General features: G+C 39.3%; 1 protein-coding gene across 1 annotated transcript in view; it reads left to right on the top strand.

Annotated features, from left to right (window-relative positions):
• LOC131254824 (fe-S cluster assembly factor HCF101, chloroplastic) overlaps nt 1-21,113 on the top strand; it is a 36,947-nt gene extending 15,834 nt beyond the window's left edge. The window contains exons 8-15 of the mRNA XM_058255540.1: nt 11,059-11,128; nt 11,253-11,348; nt 12,020-12,109; nt 12,203-12,256; nt 18,016-18,139; nt 19,466-19,590; nt 20,296-20,418; nt 20,845-21,113. Of these exons, the coding sequence (XP_058111523.1) occupies nt 11,059-11,128; nt 11,253-11,348; nt 12,020-12,109; nt 12,203-12,256; nt 18,016-18,139; nt 19,466-19,590; nt 20,296-20,418; nt 20,845-20,931 (769 nt within the window). The 3' untranslated portion in view covers nt 20,932-21,113. The remainder of the gene's footprint in view (nt 1-11,058; nt 11,129-11,252; nt 11,349-12,019; nt 12,110-12,202; nt 12,257-18,015; nt 18,140-19,465; nt 19,591-20,295; nt 20,419-20,844) is intronic.
• Nucleotides 21,114-21,603: the final 490 nt, after the last annotated feature.

Raw genomic sequence — 21,603 nt, forward strand, 5'->3', positions numbered from 1 at the left:
TCATATATTTTTAAGTTGCTACATGTACACTGCTTTTAGCTTCTTCTTCTTTTGTATTTGTATTTGTATTTATTATTATTATTATTTTTAATTTTTTAATTTTTTGCATGTGATGTGCTATTATTAGTCAAGCACTTTCTGGCATTACCTTGTTTCCAGTCTATGCAGCACAATAACTTATTGTTTAAGGACTTGTGCCAGACTTGGAAATCAGGGCAAAACTTCGATATGCCTGTCCTCTTTGGACCCATAGTTTTTACATGTGGGTTCAAGTATCCATACCATTTATCTGAAAATCCTGGCCATCCACTCTTTAGCCTTCTTGAAGAAGGTGGACTATTCAAATTGAAAACAGAGAGGAGCTGAAAGGTTTTCTGTATTTGAGACAACCCAAAGGGGTTGAATATATAGAGATTACAGTCATCTATATAGGGAAAATAATAAAATCAGAATCCTCTACCTATGGAAACAAACTATACAAGGTATGTGAGCCTGTCTAACACAAATTTTATCCTCTTAGCTCTTTTGCAGGCAGCTAAAGTGTTCAGCACTGCAACCACCAAAAATCTAGGCACGCTGACACTGTACGCATAAATAGTTTTTTAGTTAAATAAATTAAGTTAACAAATAAAATAGAACTATGAATACATTAAAAAGAAAGGAAATTAGAAAAGAATACTCACATTGTTTTGATTAGAAACAATTACTAGTAATCCAAAGTAACAAATAATTGAGTAATGAAACATTGTGAATCACAAATAATCATCTCAAGAAATGATAGTTTGTGTAAACATCCACTCCATCCCTTGAAAAAATTAGAGAACTCCAACATATGAACAAAAATGCAAAAAGAACACCAAAGCTTGTGCTTTTTTGTCATGTGTCATGGTACCTATAATGAAGAATAAACTAAAATCTAGAGAGTGAGAGGAAGTACCTAAATGAGTAGTTTCTTCAACAACAAGAGAATGGAGCCAAGTTTGAGGATTAGGAGTGAGAGATGTTTGACTTGACAAAAGATTCACAAAAAGAAAAAAAAAAAGTGAAAAAGGAAAGGAAAGCTTTGTGGAGAATATGTTTGGGCACCTCACTTAAAGTGTCCAACATGGTGCCCTTCTTGCAAACATCATTGGGATGCTTTGCCTATACAGATTTTGAAGTATCATGGACATGCCCAGGAGTGAGTGTCCCAAGTGTCAACATGGCAACATCCCAAAAAATAGAAGTGTCCAGGGAACATTGATTGTAAGTAACCATTTGAATGGTCACTTTTGTTCCGGTGAGGAGACTTTTGGGGCATAGTCCATAGATGGTGGGTCCCATCATGCTAGGAATCTGGAGCACCAAAATCCGGGCTCCATTTGTAGATATACATAGTCCAATGAGATATTATATATTTATATTGTTGGGTCGAGGATCATACTACTTTTCTATTGCACACAATATACATTTATCAATTTTCTTTTGTTCTTCTTTTATTGAAAATAGAGATATGATAATGGTATGATGATTGTAGCCCCTTTGACGTAGTTTCTAGGAAACCAGTCAAAGAATATGACAATAACATCCTTTGAACATTGAGTGGTAACTGATCAAGTGATCAGAAGATGCTGTTGCGGCGTCAAAACCTCCATACAATGATCGATATGATTCATATAATCTCATTAGCTTCATCACAACCTTGTGTTCTACTGTAGCGAATCCCCTGTTTAATATCGACATGTTTTAGTGGTAGTTTCGGAGAAAACCAAGAGAAATCACCACACATAACAGAACTCTAGATTGGTGAGATTTTCCCTTCTCACAAACCCTCAAAGAAAGCAACAATATATATCAACCAAGAAAGAGAACAATGTACAATAATAACCTTATATAGACATAGCCACCTAACATGGGCCAAGGGGTAAAAGAGGAAAAATATAATACATACATAATATAAATAGGTGAGGGGACATACCCCTCCACATGTGGCAATCACATATGCCTAACACCCCCCTCAAATTGATGTGGGTTATCAACCAACAAGAGTTTGCCAACAAGGAAGGAATGTCGTGCAAAAGGCAACGTCTTGGTAAAAATATCGACAATTACTGTCATTTGCTAGCAATCATTTGACCATGGGGAAGAGAAATGTTGCCTGACAGTGACTGATACTTCTCTCGGATAAAGTGTCAATCAACCTCCATGTGCTTCATCCTCTCATGAAAGACAGGTTTGGAAGCAATTTAAACTGCATTTATGTTATCCACATAAATTGGAGTCGGAGCTGTAAGATGAAGATCAAGATTTGATAGAAGGCCCCGAATCCACACAATCTCATTGCTTGTAGCAGACATTGCACGATATTCAACTTTTTTGCTGGACTTGGAGATCGTGGGTTGTTTCTTGCACTTCCAAGAGATGAGAGAGGCTCAAAAAAATGCACAATATTCATTATTAGAATGGCGGGTGACATTATAACCAGCCCAGTCTGCATCGGAATATGCTTGAAGCTCCAAAGGAGTATTGGAAGAGAAAAATAGAGACCGGTCCATTGTCCTACGCAAGTACTGAATAATCCGAAGCACGACAGTCATAGGAAGAGTCCTCGGGGCATAAACAAACTGATTGACAACCTGGACAACATATGCAATATCGGGATGAGTCATTATTAAGTACACCAAATTGCCCACCATGGTGTGCCGTAAAGGCTTTTATGTAAAGGTAATAGTGGCAACCATTACACGTTACAGGGTCATAAAGGCAGTATCGGCTGTTATGGAAAAAAATGCCCTGTAAAGGCCGTTACAACCCTCGTAATGGCCTGTTATGCCCCCTTGAAAGCCCAGAACGACCCCGTAATAGTCCATTACGAGGTCGATACAAGTTTTTTTTTTTTTTTTTTTCAATTAAAAAAAGGACTAATATTCGTTAAGGCCCCTGTAACAACCGTTACACCCCGTATCGTCAAAGTAATGGTGGTGGCCATTACAACCACCGTTACCATTATGGAATACCTTACTGCCTACCAAGCGACGGTAAAGTGTGGGCTGCTCCAGAAGGTTACCATCGTCACGACCATATTGAACATTTAGCTACATTGGAGTCTGAACAAACTTTTGATCAGTCAACTGTTTAAGAGCAATGAGATATGTGGTATACTTATTCTAGCCACCAAGAATCCCATGCTTAGATCGAGAGATTTCAAGTCCCAGAAAATAAGTGAGAGGGCTCAAATCCTTCATATGAAATGAAAAGCATAGAATCATCTGTAACTTAGTAATCTCATAAGAGTCACTACCAGTCAACAACAAGTCATCCATATAAACCAGAAGGATGACAATGCCATGGGAAGTGGTGCAAGTAAACAAAGATGGGTTGTGTCCACTCTGAGAGAAGCCAGCACCAACAACCACATCATGAAAACATTGGAACTAGGAACATGAAGCCTGCTTGAGGCCATACAATGCTTTCCTCAGATGACATACCATATATCCAAAACCATCACTAGATCTAGGTGGTTGCGCCATATACAACGTCTCATGTAGGTCACTATGAAGAAAAGCATTTTTCACATCCATCTGAAAAATTGGCCAAGTACGAACGAGGAAACAACGAGAATAGTACGAGCGGTCTTCATTTTCACCACTGGGGCAAATGTCTCCTCAAAATTTTTCCCATATTCCTATTAGTACCCTTGAGCAACCAGCTGTACTTTGTACCGAGCAAGAGATCCATCAGATTTCAACTTCATGGAATACACCCATTCGCCGTCAATAACCTTCTGTCCTAGAGGACGTGGAAGAGGGTCCCATGTATGGTTCTCAGCCAATGCTTTAAGCTTCTTTGTCATAACATCCTGCCAACAACTCTGAGAAGCGACTTGTGAATATGAGGTAGGGACAAAAACATAATTAAACATGGAAGACAGTAAATCAAATGATCTAGAGATTTATAGGGCCAAGTAGAGTGACGTACCAGAGGGGAAACTGGATCAGTAACGGGGGGAGGATTAGGATTTGTAACAGGTGGAGTAGCTGGAGGAAGCGGATGTGGTTCTTTGGCTGGCGTTGATGAATCTGCAAGGGACAAGGAACAAAAGAAGCAATCTAAATATCTAGAAAGTCAGTTAGCCCAGAGGAAGAAAAACTAGGTGGAGCAGTAGTGGTGGGGAATAAAAATGTACAGGCTCCAGAAAAACTACATTTCGAGAAATACGTACCCGTTTACAACTAGCATCATAACAATGAAATCCCTTTCGGGTATCACCAAAGCCCAAATACATACGCCGAGTGGACTTGGAGGATAGTTTGTGTTAGATAGGCCATATACCTTGTATAGCTAGTATACCCTGTATAGTTCATTTCCATAGGTAGAGGATTTCGATTTTATTATTTTCCTTATATAGATGACTGTAATCTCTATATATTCAACCCCTTAGGGTTGTCTTAAATACAGAAAACCTTTTGGCTTCTCTCTGTTTTCACTGTTTTCATGGTATCAGAGCCCTTCTGATTTAAATCCGGCACCCCCTTCGTCACCGACACCACCTCCTGACAGATCCGACCGCTCATGCAGCGTCACATAGCCAGTCCGGCCATTCCTGCTGCGTCCGACCACCCCTAACTTGATCGCTTGATATGCTCTATGTTTGCCATGAATGCTACTTTGGATACTATATCTATTCCTACTTCATACACTCAGGCAGCCAGTCATGATTGTTAGAAGAAGGCTATGGCAGAAGAACTTGCAGCATTGGATGATAATCATACGTCAGACATTATCACTCGACCCATTGACCAACAAATAATTGGTAGCAAATGGATTTATTTTGTCAAGCTCAAGTCTGATGGATCTTTAGATCGATACAAGGCTTGGCTTGTCACTCAGGGATACAAATAGGAATACGGAAATGATTATGATGAGACATTCGCTCCCGTGTTCAAGATGAAATTTGTTCGTACTCTTCTGGCAATATCATCCTTTCGCTCTTGGCCACTCGCTCAAATGGATGCGAAAAATGCTTTTCTTCATGGAGACCTCTAAGAAACAGTATATCTGAAACCTCCTCCTGGCTCTTTAATCCTTGACAATAAGGTATGTCGCCTAAAGAAAGCCCTGTATGGTCTCAAACAGGCACCTCGGGCATGGTTCCAACGCTTTCACGATGTTGTTACGGGTGCTGGCTTTACTCAAAGTGGTCATGATCCATCCTTATTTTTGCGCACCACTGCTTGCGGAATTGTCATTGTTCTCGTCTATGTTGACGACCTCCTCCTGATTGGTAGCGATGCTATTGACATTTTGGCTTTAAAGGAAGTTCTGCAATCATCCTTCAAGATAAAAGACCTCGGCCATATCACATACTTTCTTGAGCTTGAATTTTCACGTTCTCAACGTGGGATCCTGGTCAGCTAGCGTAAATATACCAAGGATCTTCTCGTCTTGGCATCATTGACGGATCAGAAGACAGTTCAGACTCCCTTAGAACTTAACGTTCAATATGGCCGTGATGATGGTGATCTCCTTGCGCAGCCCGCCTTATACCGCTGTTTGGTTGGGAGTCTGGTTTACTTAACAATGACTCGCCCTGATATTGCCTACGCTGTCCAAGTCGTTAGTTAGTTTGTTTCTGCTCTTCGAATTTTTCATATGACTGCGATGTTGCGCATCCTACAGTACCTACGTGGAACTCTAGATCGATCATTGTTCTTCTCCTCCACGGCGACTCTGGACCTTCGTGCTTATTAGGATGCTGATTGGGCTAGTTGCACTCTCCCACGAAGATCTACCACTGACTACTGTGTTTTTCTCGACATTTCTCTCATCTCTTGGAAATGTAAGAAGCAAGCCATTATTTCCAAATCGAGCACGGAAGTTGAGTATCAGGCGATGTCCGCTGCTTGTAGTGATCTTGTCTGGTTACGTGGACTTCTTTCCGACTTGGGCATTCCTCTACATAATCCTACTCCACTCCATGTCGATAATCTCAGTGCCATTCAGATTGCCTCTAACCCGGTTTTTCATGAACGGACGAAGCATATTGAAGTTGACTGTCACTTTATTTGCGAGAAGTTTCAGTCTGGGCTCATTTCTCTTCCACATGTTGCATCCCATAATCAGATTGCAGACATTCTCACCAAGTTTCTCACTTCTGCACGTCACTCATTTCTAGTTAGCAAACTATTACTTGTCGATGACCAGCATTAGTTTGAGGGGGGATGTTAGACAGGCCATATACCTTGTATACCTTGTATAGCTAGTATACCTTGTATAGTTCATTTCCATAGGTAGAGGATTCCGATTTTATTATTTCCTTGTATAGATGACTGTAATCTCTATATATTTAACCCCTTAGGGTTGTCTCAAATACAGAAAACCTTTTGGCTTCTCTCTGTTTTCACTGTTTTTAGTTTGTTACGTTCCCGAATAGGAAGGTGAACATAACAAAAACCCACAAACACACGAAATGATGAATAATTAGGTTAAGGATCCAAATAAGACAAAATAAGGGGAGATACTATAAGAAGGGGCTTCAACATATGATTAATAAGATATACCGAATGCAACATAGCCTCAACCCAGAATGCATGGGGAACCGACATATCAGACATCAATGTATTCCTAGTCTCCACAATGTGGCGGTTCTTCCATTCAACCATCCCATTTTGCTCAGGGGTTTTAAAATAGTTCTTTTGATGAATAACCCCATGATCATGCAGAAAATTCTAAAGAAATGCATTCCCCTCTGAATTAGAATGTAACACTTTAATTTTCTTGCCAAACTAAGTATCCACCATCGAGGAAAACTGCTGGTAAATGTAAAAAATTTGTGACTTGGAATGCATGAAATAAATTCGAAGCAACTTTACTCTTTGATGAATAACATGAAGAACAACGCAAATTCAAAGTAGATTTATTAATGTTCAATTTATCTAATAAACTAGAGGAAAATAAATGGTAAAGCCTATCAGAATGTGGATGACCAAGGCTACAATGCCAAAGTCATCACAATTTATTAGCATGAGAAATATCCAAGGCATATAGGACAAAAAACAAGAGGCTGAGGTGATATCAGAAGGGAGCTCCAGCATGAAGAGGCAACCATTCCTCCTACCTCTCCCAACTACTTTCTCCATCGCTAGATCCCTTACAACACAAAAATTACCAAGGAAAAGAACCAAACAATTATTTTCAGTAAGCTGACTCAGAGAAATTAAATTGGAAGACAACTTGGGAACATGAAACACAATTCAAATTAAAGGACTGATTAGCAGTACGGGACAACCGTAAAGTACCGACCAACTTAATGGGTAGTAATGTATCATCAACGGTAGAAATGACTTGATAACCAGTATAAGGACTAACATCACAAAGGTGAGAAGAACTACTGGTCATATGATTAGCCACACTGGAATTAATATACCAAGGAGATGACAAGGATACACCTGATAGGCCCACAACAAAAATGGCTTGTATGATCTGCTGAACCATCTCAGGGGTCAAAGGAGAGGCAGAGACAGAGCTAGCAACGTCACTGGAAGCAGTTGCAGGCTCAGGAGGAGTAGGGGCAACAACAAAGTCACGACTACGACTGCGTCCACGGCCACGATCACCACGTCCTCAACCTTGGGAAAGAATAACAAAATCCTTTGCTTTACATTCTGAAATGCCATGATTAGTTTAGCAACAGTAAGAACACCACTCCTTGCACTGTGAGACCAGATGTCCCACCTTCTTGGAGCCAAAGCACATCATAGTGCAAGTATCATGAGTACTTGATGAAGCCACTAGAGCTGTATTAGAGGAACTAGGAGACCGAGGAATCGAGAAAAGAACCTTAAGCCGTTGTTCTTCTGCCAACAAATCATTAATCACAACATTCATGGATGAAAGATGACTACGGTTTAAGAGAACAGCTCGGCAATGCTCATACTTTGGGCGCATTCTCATTAGAAACTCTCGAACACATATTCGCTCTGGCAAATCCTGATAAATTTGAAAATCATTAGGAAACTCCAGATCCATTATTATCATCTTAGTCCAGATGGCCACAATATCATTGTACAACACCTGAATACTTTTATCACCTTGGGAAAGGTGCACTAAATCTCGTTCTAAATGATAGAGACATGCTTCATTGCTCTGTTGGTATATCACCCGTAAATGATCCCACATATCATTGGCCGTGCGATGTGGAGTTGACCCAATAGTAATAAATTTCTTAACCGAATTCGAAATCCAGGTCATTATTCGACCATTCTTCATCTCCCAATCAGCTAGTTTCTCAACATATACCGATTTTGGGGGTTGAACAGACCCATCTATCAACTCCCAAAGATCACGACTCTTCAGAAACGCTTGGAAGTGAATAGACCAAAGCCCATAATTAATACCATCAAAGGTACACTGGAGAGCATCACTGTGAAAATTTTATTTCTCCATAATCACAAAAAACACACACCAAGATGCAAGATCATAACACGGAATCACCAACCAACAGATCGTGCAACATAATATTTCCAACGATCCACTCGATTTTTTTTTTCAGCGCAGGTACGACTAGATCTGTACAACAGAACATTAGATTTTTATTTTATTTATTTTTATTTTTTAACATATCAATATTAGAAGATTGCAACCAATACTCGATCTTGCCTCGAACACTGTGCGGTAGAAATTGACATAACCATACGGTCACAATTTTTTTCCAGACCAAATTTGTACGAACGCATGGCACCTAAGAACACTAGAAGGGAACCACAAAATCCAAAAAACACTTACCAACAGATAAGGATCAAACTGCGAAGAACACTGGATCTGATCTTCTTAGATCGTCCACTTTGATACCATGATAGGTTTTGGAGAAAACCAAGAGAAATCACCACACATAACATAACTGCGGATTGGTGAGGTTTACCCTTCTCACAAACCCTCAAAGAAAACAACAATGTATATCAACCAAGAAAGAGAACAATGTATAAGAAGAACCCTACATAGACAACCACCCAACATGGGCAAAGGGGTAAAACAGGAAAAAATATTATACAAACTGTAATACAGACATAATATAAACAGGTGAGGGAACAAACCCCTCCACCACAGCCATCCAGCCGTATGGCCCAACCACGTGTGGCAATCATATATGTCTAACATTTAGGTCTTCCTAAGTTCCGGTGCACACTGCTAATGCCCCTGAAGTATCTACAAAATCACCATTTTTGTCACTAAGCACTGCACCCACCATTACTAGCATGCCTTTCTTTGATTATAGACTAGCATCTCTTTCTACAAGCATCCTTTTGTGCATATTTTTCAATCAGGAACTGATATCTACACCCATCCTAATTGATATCAACACCTTTTTCTTTCTACTTTAAAAAAAAAAAAAAAAAAAAAAAAAAAAAAAAAAACTATAATTGTACAACTTTGTACTACTGTTTTACTAAAAGTTGAAAGGGTGGGGCATGAGCAAAGATGTTAAAAAATGGCTACGTAGTGACCATTACATAACGGTGATGGTGGGAACCATTACACGTTACAGGGTGGTAATGGCCCATAATTATAGGGCCAATTCAGCTTAAAAAGAAGGCTGTAGCAGCCGTTACAGGGCTGCAATGGCTGTTATGGCCTGTATCATAATGGTAATTACAATGGTCGTTACTGCCACCATTACTATTATTGAATGGCTTGGGCACGAGTGCTAGTATCAATATAGGTGGGTAGAGTTTCTGATTTCTAAGCTAAAACCACATAAAATAAAGTCTCAATTTTAAAAATTCTGAACACAATACCCTATCTGAGTACAGGATCTATTTCGAAAGAACCCATCCAAAATCCAAAATGAAACACTGTTATTTAGTTTAAGATCTGGCATAGATCTGTGTAAGAATTGCCTACAAAAGAATTAAACAAGCTTCGTATAGCACAAAATAGATTACTAGTCAGCCATGCATGCATGTGCTGTACATCTTAATGGACCCTGTTCATGTGCATAGACTCATCTTTACAACAGTTAGTGCCTTGAGAAAGTATGAAATAATAGGTTATTCGTAATACATTTTGTTCTCCTTACACACGTTTTTGTATATGCCTGGCATTAGGGATGTCAATGCACCAGGATGGCTCGTCACATCTATGTATCCTGGCTGTGTTGGGTTGGTGCCTTAGGCTTGAGGCTGGGCATGAGCTGAAAATTCATGCCTAGCTATTAATTGGGCTGGGTTTGGGCTGTGTCTAAAAGCCACTCCTGGCTCAGCCCAGCCCTTTTAGGGTTTTCAAGGGCATTTTTGTAATATATCACGTTTATTTATATTGCATACTCCACATATTTTGTTCCTTCATGATTGTGTAGCCCAATAGATTAGATTGGCTGTCAATGGGCTGGACCTAGAGTTGGCTTTGGCCTGGATTTTGAACTGTTTGGGCTGGGCCTATACAAAGTTTTAATTTTGCCCGGCCCGAGCCCAAGCCTGGTCCATTGACAGCCCAATTTGTCAGAAATATAAAGATGGAAAGCCTTATAGAATCTTATTATAAAGATTTCGTCGACATTAATAGTTTCATTAAGGTTAGCAAGCTGTAAACATTAAAATTTCATACATAATTTATAAAACTAAAATTAATAACATGATGTAGAATCATTCCTGCCAAACCATAAAAATGTAATGAATTCCATTCTCCAGATGGGACAACCATATTCATATCTGTGTCCGAGGTTTAGGGAATTCACAGTTGCATTCCTTCCATATGCGTAGGTGGACATCATGGATTCCTTCATATTTGATTCAATTCTTTTATAATATTCCTAGGAATAGGAGCTGCCTAGTTTTGCTATATAGTCAGTTCAACTTTTTCATTTTTGGAATTACAAAACAACATAAAATCATTGTTTATTTTAGGAGAGGGCTTTGTTTCACTACCATTTTTCAGCCGTGAACAATGAATCCATAGACAATTAGAGTTACCACCTATTTTCCGTTTAGGCCTTTGTTAATATTCAGTATTGACATCATGATTATTTTCTGTTTGGGCACCTTAATCTGCAAATTGTGTGATGCTGATGATCAACACTTACAGGGGAGAGCTAGACTACCTTGTTATTGATATGCCTCCGGGAACTGGTGATATTCAGCTTACTCTATGCCAGGTGTTGCTTTTCATGCCATCATTTTCTTTTATAGTTAAATAACACTCGGATCATTCCCATTCAGTTATTGATGCTTCAAGAATTATCTTCATACACCTTGACTTGGATGAGTTCAATTTCCCAGGTAGTCCCATTAACTGCAGCTGTGATTGTCACCACCCCACAGAAGCTGGCATTTATTGATGTTGCAAAAGGAGTTCGTATGTTTTCAAAGCTTAAGGTGTGCTTTTAACATCATCCAAATCCTCTTTTTGGAAGAGTTTCTTTGCATGTGTTAGGAGACTTTAGTACCCGTTGGTTCAACTGAATCAGAAAAATATTATTAGTTCATCATGCGGAATTGGCATTTCCAGTTAGAGGAATTATAGGCTCCTCATGCATCATGAGTTTTTGTGTTCCGTTGTGTCCAGTCCATATAAATGGGTATGGAGGTTCAGTGAACCAGACCGTTGTTCTGATGGGCCCTGCCATGGATGGGGATGCCCCGAAAAAAAAAAAAAATCCCTAGACCAGAATATCCTAACACTTGATCGGTGGTCTACAACTGGATGGTGAGATAGAAGTAATGCAAGGGCCTTGAAAATGGCCATATTTTTGGGTGGCTAGGATCTTCAATTTGGAAGTTTTTCTGCTTCTCTCATTCATGATTAGGTCCACTTGTATGGACCGGGTGCATCAGGAGAGTGTTCTCATTGTAATCTGTCACAACCCTCTAATTCCTACACTAGTTTTGCCGATAATTTTTCACTCTTTTAAATTGGTTCTTCTTTTTACATTCTCAGAATTCAATGGCCACATCCTAATTGCAATTTTGCAGATACAAGTTCATCATTGCATCGCTGCTAAGTTTTATTTTCCGTTGATTTGTACATTTTCTTTTGAGTTCTGTAGGTTCCATGTGTTGCAGTAGTTGAAAACATGTGCCACTTTGATGCCGATGGGAAGCGCTACTACCCATTTGGCAGAGGTTCAGGTCATCAGGCATGTAGCTTCGCACACACTCAATATTTTTATAGCTTCCAGTAATCCCGTAATGATTTTGGTTTCTCATGATTTGATTTCATATATATGCAGGTTGTCCAACAGTTTGGGATCCCACATCTCTTTGATCTTCCCATCCGACCAACTGTATGTGTGAATCTTTCCTATCCAAAATGCAATGAAGCATTGCTATGTTTACCTTTTTCTCTTGACCATCATTTATCCATTTCTTTCAGTACTTATTTAGTTGCTTTTACTCTAATTATTTTTATACTTCTTCAGAACCTAAATTTTGTTTATTGTTCATTGGTCCTTTGTATATCTAGGCCTTGTGCTAGTACAGCTACCCTGTGTTGCTTCATGCTCAAGCATTCCCTTCTTCCTTGTGTTAGCTATTCCACAAAAATCTAGTTGTCTAATCATATATTTATCCAGTCTATTATTCTTGCTCTGTATTCTAGTTGAGTGCATATATAATCTCTCTCTCTCTCTCTCTCTCTCTCTCTCTCTCTCTCTCTCTCCAATAGCTCTCCAATCGCGTTTTTACTGTTAATTTGTCATGCATTTTCTCTTGCTTTTAATACAGTTGTGTTTGGGACCATCCACTGAGACACTGGTGCTCTAATGACCATCCCTAGCAACCACAACTCATCTCATATGTAGCCTGGTAGTTAAACCTTTGTGATCGTCACTGACTCAAAATATTCAATAGGCATTTCCGTCAACTTCTGTTGTATCACGTTAGGTGCATCTTATTTAACCAAAGTGAAAAAGAAACATTCTTCATCTTATTTGGCACCTGTATGATGGTTTCATAGAAATTAAATAGTTCGAACTTCATTTGGCTCGTGCAATAGAATTATACTTGGGAGGCAAATGCCTTGAGGATGCATTGATTGGACAATTGCTACTAGCTCTCCATATGATAGGTGATCTACAATTGGACATTGTACTTTTGTGCATCTTATTTAACCAAAGTGAAAAAGAAACATTCTTCATCTTATTTGGCACCTGTATGATGGTTTAATAGAAATTAAATAGTTCAAACTTCATTTGGCTCGTGCAATAGAATTATACTTGGGAGGCAAATGCCTTGAGGATGCATTGATTGGACAATTGCTACTAGCTCTCCATATGATAGGTGATCTACAATTGGACATTGTACTTTTGTGGGAAGAAGTGTATGGCTTGGATGGACAAGAAGCACGTCTGTTATCACCTGTTAGGTTTAGTGCAAAAGCCTAGTACAAGGCCATGTTGCACTCTATGTGAATTTGTTCGAAGAACTCATGGAAGAATTTGGATTTCATTTTTCTATGGAGATAAGCTTTGGCGCTAAGGCTTTGTTACTTAATATATCAACAAATGCCTAATTATGGCCGAAACGGCCTACAAGGAGATTAGGGTGACCTGCTTGAAGTCCGAAGTTAGCTTGCAAATATGTTACCATCTTACGAAGATCTTGGATAATTGGACATGGTTTATATAGAGAGGTTCAAGTCCAAACCAGTTTGACCATAGTTTATGGTCCACCCAACAAATAACTCCCAACCTTTCGTGTATGTGTAACATCCATGGTATTAAAAATTATTATGTAATGGTTGTTACTTAATATTAATGATGGCACATGTTAAACGATATGGGGCTGTAACGATCATTCTAAAAAAATGAGCGATAACAGGCCAATATGGGGCCGTAATGGGTCGATATAGGCTCGTAACGGTTCGATACAGGGCTGATTCATTTCTTCCTTTAAAAAAATATTTTAACTATTACAGGCCCTTAACATCCGTTATGGCTCGTATTGTTGGCCGTTATGGCCACTGTTATTGTTATTAAATACCTTGACGACATCCTATTAGGAATTTTCGAAACAAGGGAGTTTAAAATTTTTCAAAAATCAAGATCTTAATCCCTATCTAGATATTATTTTCTATAATGGAAGCAAAAATCCTATGGTTAGGATTACTTGTTGATCTCTATCGCCGTGTATGCTTTTGATGCCACACTTTCAATATAAAAGGTCTTTCTCAGATCTATACTAGATGAGAAGAAGATTGAGAGCCAACACATAACCCTAGAGCAGGGCTCGCAAAGTGTAGAGAGTCGTCCAATGGTGGATCCCCCACGTGTGGACTTTTGGACGTAAAGGAGGAGAGAGAAGGTATATTCTTTCTTCTCCTCTTCTTCTCTCTTTTCTCTCCTTCTCTCTCTTTAATTGGTGAAGCCCGAGGGGGTTGGACGTCCAAGGCCTCTCTCTCTCTCTCTCTCTCTCTCTCCCCTCTCCCCTCCTCTTACATAGGATCTATTATAAGGAGTTAGGGTTACACGGAGAGATCGCTTATGGTGCTTCACCACCCTAAAAACCTTGGTATGCCTTGTTACATCTAAAGTATGTGATCTTGGCTACCTGTCTACCCAAAGTGACTTAATCCATCCACTAATCATGACCATTCACCCTTGATTCAATACCCATACGAATCAAGTGGTGGACCATAAGATCTCAACCATTGAAATTACCATCAAGTGCGATTAAAACCTTTTTTAATGGTTTAAATAGAAGATCAATTGGTTGAACAACATTTGCTAAAACATTTAAAACCTTTTGAGTGCCAAGCCCAGCTAAAAGCCACTATATGGATGGTGCAATCAACCAAGTATAAGCGATTAGAATGTTCCTTAGCAACTAGTGGACACCTTGTTTGATCATTTGGACTTTAACTGTATCCTAATTTATTCACACACACTTACATATGGGTCATTGCAATTGATTTTGTGAGGCGAGCTAAAGTACATTACACTAGGAACTTGAACTCCCCATATTTCCTCAGGCCTAAGGATTAGTCAAAGTTAGTAAATATACAGGTCGATCTAAACCAAGCATGATGGGTCTCTCAATCCAGAGACTTGAAGTAAGCCTCCAATGCAAGTATCCAATGGGTCTGATTATGTGATCCCATATCCATCAACGCTTACATTCCTATGTAGGGTAGGGCAAAGTCACCGACTTCTCATTAAGCTCGATGGTGAAGACTTTCCATCCCAATTCGTCATCAGCGCCCTCACATAGGATGATCACATAAAACCACAACTTTTGTCCTAAAACCTGCTAGGTGGTCATGGACCAACAAGGTACTATGATCCATGGGACACAACTCTCCATTGGCCAATGGTCATTGTGCCCAAACTCAAGTTCTCGAGGCCAACATGAGAAACCTTCTCTTTTATCTTATGTTCACATATGTTTAAGATAGACCTCTATGTTAATTATGACAGCAATAACATGTCCATACAGGGCCTGTGGCCATCATGATCTATGGACGAGATCATCAATGGTTAAGATCATCACATTGGCTTTTCAGTGCACACAACTCTAGCACATGCAACCTGTCCAATAAGTTGGCCCAATCATTGGGATTACCTTGTGCAAAAATCAGCCACATACACTCACCGAGTGGACCACACTTGTATTTGTCATTTATTAATGGTTAAACTTTGCTTTTTATGGTGTGGTCCATCTAATAAGCAGATGTGGCTGACTTTTGCATCTATTGGAAGGGTTGGATATCACATGAACAAGATAGGTTGAAAGTTACTTGCTGTGTGGATCCTAAATTATGGTCCAACCTGTTGGACTTGAAACCATCTCATATATATATATATCTATGAGTGTGTGGGCATATGTGTGTGGTGTGTGTGGCCATGCACCAACTTGGGGCCAGGGTGGTAATGGGTTAAGATTAGTGTTAGGTTTTAGTGGTCCCTTGCTCTACTTGGTTTGGGTTGCATTTGGATGTATGCCAAATGGCATCAAGTCTGAGATTTTGCCAGAGCGGATGGTCCGTTGTGCGTTATGGGCAGCAAGGAATTTGGTAAACACATAACGTGGTTCCCATCTTTCCTCGTTTTTGTCATTGACAAACATCACAATGGTTCAGGTCATACCTAAAACATTATTGATGCTTATATGGAGGAAGTCATCCTGCCTGACCTTTTCTTTTAGGATATCCAGACAATGCCGTTCTGTAAGAACCAGAGTCCTTTAAAGTAAGATTTTTGTGTATTTAATGACCTAGAGTCTAACTTTCCCAAAATTCCATTTTCCCCCTCCATTTTCTCCTTTTATGAGACTACATTAATACTTGCCCTTTCCGGCTCAACCATTTCCAAGTCAAATCAGTTTTCAGGGTTTTTCATATAGCCATTATTTATGTCAGGGACAATAAAGGTTTGTGCTTGATGTATTTGTTAAGGATCCATGATTTTAACTTTTTTATGCGCGACCAAGTCTTCGTTAAAGACAATTAGAACAAATGGAATGAAGTCCACAGTGAAGTTCTCCAATCCGCATTCTTGGCTAGTGAGATGGCTGTGTATCTCGAAAAACATTGGAAAAGGAAATGTTTCTCCTTGAAGCTAAGCAGTGTGGTTAAAACCTTTCAAGGGCTACTGGAAGTTCTGAGGCACTGAACGATGGCTAGACTCGCACTTTGAGACCATGGATTCAATTTTTAGTGTTTTTTATATCATTATATGATGCATGTAGGATGCATTGATTTTTTAAACAGTTTTAGGCCAAATACTCACATCCACCCTAACCACTCAAACATTTTGATGAATCAATTAATCATTCCTACAAAACCATTGAAAGGAATCAATTCATGAACCAAACCATAATTATGAGTGTATGACCATTCAAGTGAATCAAATCCTATTTCGTAACCATTAAAAAAATGATAGAATACCAAAAGTAAAAGCTAAGGCAATTAAGTAAGTTATGCCCCAAACCATCTATTCATCAAACTATTCAAGCCATCCATTGAAGCATCCAATACAACACTGATGGAAAGAAAGCAAGATGTAGAAGATTTCATGAGTTTATGACACTAAGAAATTTTGGAAGAAGAGGCATTTTTCATAAACCCTAGCTTGGATCCAAAATAAAAGGGGCATAGGGTTTAAACATGGTTTATCAGCCCCCCTAACATATTCCACCTTCGAGTAGTGTTCAAATGTCCAAAATACCCCTTGTTTGAGAGTGCCATTGGGGATTATGTGTGTATGTGTGCAAGCGTGCGCGCATGCGCGTGCATGTGCGTGTAAGGTTGCACCTAGGTGAATGCCTAGGATGGAGAGATTTTCGCCTATACATTAGGCGCGTGCCTAGGGTTGTCACCTCAACTAGGAGCGAGGCACATATGGCCCAAATCCTGAGGCATGAGTCTAGCTTTCCTTTAACTACACTAAAGCTAAGAGCCTAATCTCGTTTCATAAAAAGAAAGATGCAGTGGTCCAGCAAGTTCGATGGTAGTCCAAGAAGAAATGTTATTCTGCCACCCTTCCATGATAGGATTGGGGAATGCATTGGGGAGGATGCATAACCCCCCACAAGGCATCCTAACTTTTGCTTTTACAAGCTCTCCACTTGTGTTATATTGACAAAAGAGACTTTGAAGACTTAAATCTGTAACGGTTCCTCCAAATGGACTTGCCTGAAGAACCACAGTGATGACCTCCAATGTTCAATTTCCAAACACAAATTGGCTGGAAAAATTTTGGTCTACAACCCAAAATGTAATCATTTCGATTATTTTTATGGATTTTTCTTATAAATATGCCTCTCTATGGTTTGTTATGGCCAGCATGTGAGATTTCCTGATCATGGTGACATGCAATATTGACCTCCAATGATATCATCAAATAAAATAAAGTGGAAAGGTGAGAGAAACAATTGTAGATTGGGTAAAGGTGGATTCCATACTTGTTTTAGAACAACGTAGGATTCACTTATGGTAGATATAATGGTTATTCTCAACTGAGAATGATTTAAACAGAATGCATGCCTATGGAACAATACATATGTATAAAATCTAATTATTAAAATTTGTTAAGTTTCACCTTGGCAGCTGTCAGCTTCTGGAGATAGTGGAATGCCTGAAGTGGTGGCTGATCCTCAAGGTGAAGTTTCAAGGACTTTTCAAGACCTTGGCGTTTGTGTTGTCCAACAATGTGCCAAAATTCGCCAACAAGGTAATCTGTCTTCCAAGTCAGTTTCATTTTGTTACTTTACGAACAGCTACATGAGAATGCGTTCCATCTTTAATAGAAATCCAATAAGTGGCAGCAATGTAGTACTCTTTTTTGAAAGGCTAGGTAGCAACATATTACAGGTTAAGATAGACTAAAACTACAACATTTTATTTGAACCCGGCTTTTCTCTCTCTTTTCTTTCTTTTTTCTTTTTAAATTTAAGTTTGGATTTTAACCCACGAGTTGCAAATCGAACTACTACTTGATTCAAACATTGAAATTCTTTTGGATAGCCACGATGAATTTGGATCACTTCATTTTGTCATAGCCACGATGAATTTGGATCACTTCATTTTGTCATTCTGACCTTCATGGTCATTCACAAAGACCTTATGCATGGCCCACCAAATTGTTGGTATGAAAGATAGTTTTGTTAAGGAATAGAATCTTATTACATATGAATTCCTGCAAATTATTTTGCCTCTTTTCTAGAAACCACTCCATTTCTTGGTGTCAAAATGGGATGTGTTACAAAAATAGAGAATTAAAAAAAAAAAGTTGTCAGCTTCTAAAAAAAAAGTTATAAGCTTTATACTTCAACTGTAACATCAAAGGCAGGGCTATCAATAGGTGCGGGTACCCGATGGACCCGACCCAATTTTAATGGGCCTTTGGTCCCTTTTTGGACCCAGTAAGAAATTGGATCAGGTTTGGGTCTTGATTTCTGAACCTGGTTAAAAATCGGGTCCAATTGGGTTAGGGTTGGGTGGCCCCAACCGTGTAAATGCTCTCATTTTTCCTGAATCCAACTCAAAACCTAGATTCAAAGACCTGATGGGTACTGAAACCCGATCGGATCCCAGTCCCTGAAACCCGATCGGATCCCAGTCCAGGTCTTCAAGAATGAGACTCGGACCCAAAAGGACCTGGAATGATCAATCCCGGTTATCCTGGGTATGGGTACCTTACAACCCAACCTCGACCTGATCCGTTGACAACCCTAATCATAGAAAAAGTCGAAGCTCAAAAGGAACTCACAAACTAGTTATTTTTGATCTGTTGATTCTCTTTTTTGACACTGCACCAATAGCAGGTGCAATCTTCTGGAATAATATGAGCAATGAAATGTGTTTTTTTTGTTCCAATATTTGGGTCTTTTACCCCATTCCAGGAGTGGCATTTGTACCCAAAGGGATTTTAACTCTAATGTAACTAAATCTGTTTTCTTATAATTTTTTCTGTTGCCTACCAACATAGAGAGAAATATTGTGTGCATTTGTTTATTTTTACCGTCCTGATGTTGATAAAAACTGTATGCCATTTCAGTGTCAACAGCAGTAACATACGATAAATCTATTAGAGCAATCAGGGTGAAGGTGCCAGATTCAGATGAAGAGTTCCTATTGCATCCTGCAACAGTGAGACGAAATGATCGTTCTGCTCAAAGTGTTGTATGTGGATTAAATATTTTATTTATTTTTTCTTTTTCGTGAATAACTTTACATGAGCCATTTTATTTTCTGCTATGATAGCAAGCCAAGCAGTCTTTCCTGTGGTAATTTAGAAGTATTTAGCGCCATGAGCTTGGGTAAGCCGACACACACCTCTACATGCAGCCACATGTGGGTAATGGGTGTGGTGCATTAGGTGGGATGTAGTGTATGATGACTTGGTGATCAGATCATGCGAATCAACTGATTGAGTGGGCTTCATATGTGAACTGATATGCACCAATCTTTTCTAAACTCTCTGTTGCTTCAGTACATATGCGGCCCATCTGATGGGTCAACTGGCCTGATATCTATGATGTAATGATATTTCAAAATAGGCATGTCACCTATCATGGTGTGTGCCTGATACTTCAGTTTGTGTAAACTTAGTATCCAGGCCATATCCACGTAGTATCCCTTCTGTATTTTGGGTATGATAACTTGACTTTTCGGGCCAGGCTGTCTACAATGTGGGGCCCACCTGAGGCACGGCTTGAATGTCCCACAAGATGTAGAGGCACGTTGTAGAGGGTGCATGTGGACTCAGCAAAGCTCTTAGTTCCACATTCATAGGATCATGTATTGACATTTCTGTTAAAGATTAATCACATCCATGTTTGCACCTTAATTCATTGAAGTGTGTCAATGACTTGCTGGTCGAAACAGGATGAGTGGACGGGGGAGCAAAAACTTCAATATTCTGATGTTCCTGAAGACATTGAGCCTGAAGATATTCGGCCGATGGGAAACTATGCGGTTTCCATTACATGGCCTGATGGGTTTAGTCAGGTAACTTAATATCTTATGGCTTTATTTTCTCATATTCTGGATTTTGGATTGAAGCATAAAAGAACTCTTAACTCTTTGGGGGTACTGCAGATAAAACTGTTCCTATGCAAAATGTAAATTGAGTGAATGCATATGTGCAATAATAAGGAAAGCTCAATTTACATTTGAGGATGTCACACATACCATTTGCACATATGCGGTTCACCTGAATTGTGGGCTTGCCTGATTATAGGGACATTCACTGTATTGCCCAACTGATGAATGGCCCAGATCTCTGTCACGTGCGCCACATTTGTGCATGTAGGGTGCTTGTAGTTTGTAGATGGTGGATAGGAAGTACCAATCCTGTCTTACTAGATGTTTGGTTTACTTACGGAGATGGCTGGGACCAAATCTCTAACTAAAATTTTCGGGTTTGTATTGCAGATAGCGCCTTATGATCAGTTGCAAAGTATAGAGCGATTAGTCGATGTCCCTCGACCATCTCATTTGAGGGCAAATATATCTACATAGATGAAAGATGAAAAATGATCATATGTTTTACTGGTCACTTGGGACAATTGAGAGTGTGGGGCTCGTCCGATTTTTCACGGATGGGTTTTGAGGTAGAAATTATATTGGAGTTAATTGTTTTACCTTACATGTTGTTCATGTGTCCAATGAGAGCTTTGATTAAAAGAGATGGTTTGCCATTATGTGTAACAATCATTGCCTTATATATCATCATCATCATCTAAGCCTCATCTCAACTAATTGGGATCATTTGCATGAATCTTGTTATGCTGCTCCACTCTATCAAGGATCATGTAATGAGTTAAGCCATGGGTTAATGAATCTTTCTTAGGACCTCCATCCACATCCTTTTGCTCTGTCCCATCACTTTTATGGCCTTTAAATTGAGCTCACTCACTCCTAATTGGTGCAGTTTTATTTCCATTACACATTGTCAAACTAGGTTGGCAATGAATACCTGTTCAGTCGATTACTTGACATATCTGACCCGACAAAATTGGGTTCAGAAATGGGATCTTTACCTGATTCTTACCCGAGGGCATATTCATAATTTATCCAACTAATAATATTTTTAACTAAAGTATGCTAATATATGATATATTTAGTTCTATGATGCTGACTGACATTGACATGGATAAGGTTGGTAAGGTGATCAGTGCTGATGATTGACCA

Source organism: Magnolia sinica, chromosome 1, assembly GCF_029962835.1.
Source record: "Magnolia sinica isolate HGM2019 chromosome 1, MsV1, whole genome shotgun sequence".
Taxonomy (NCBI): domain Eukaryota; kingdom Viridiplantae; phylum Streptophyta; class Magnoliopsida; order Magnoliales; family Magnoliaceae; genus Magnolia; species Magnolia sinica.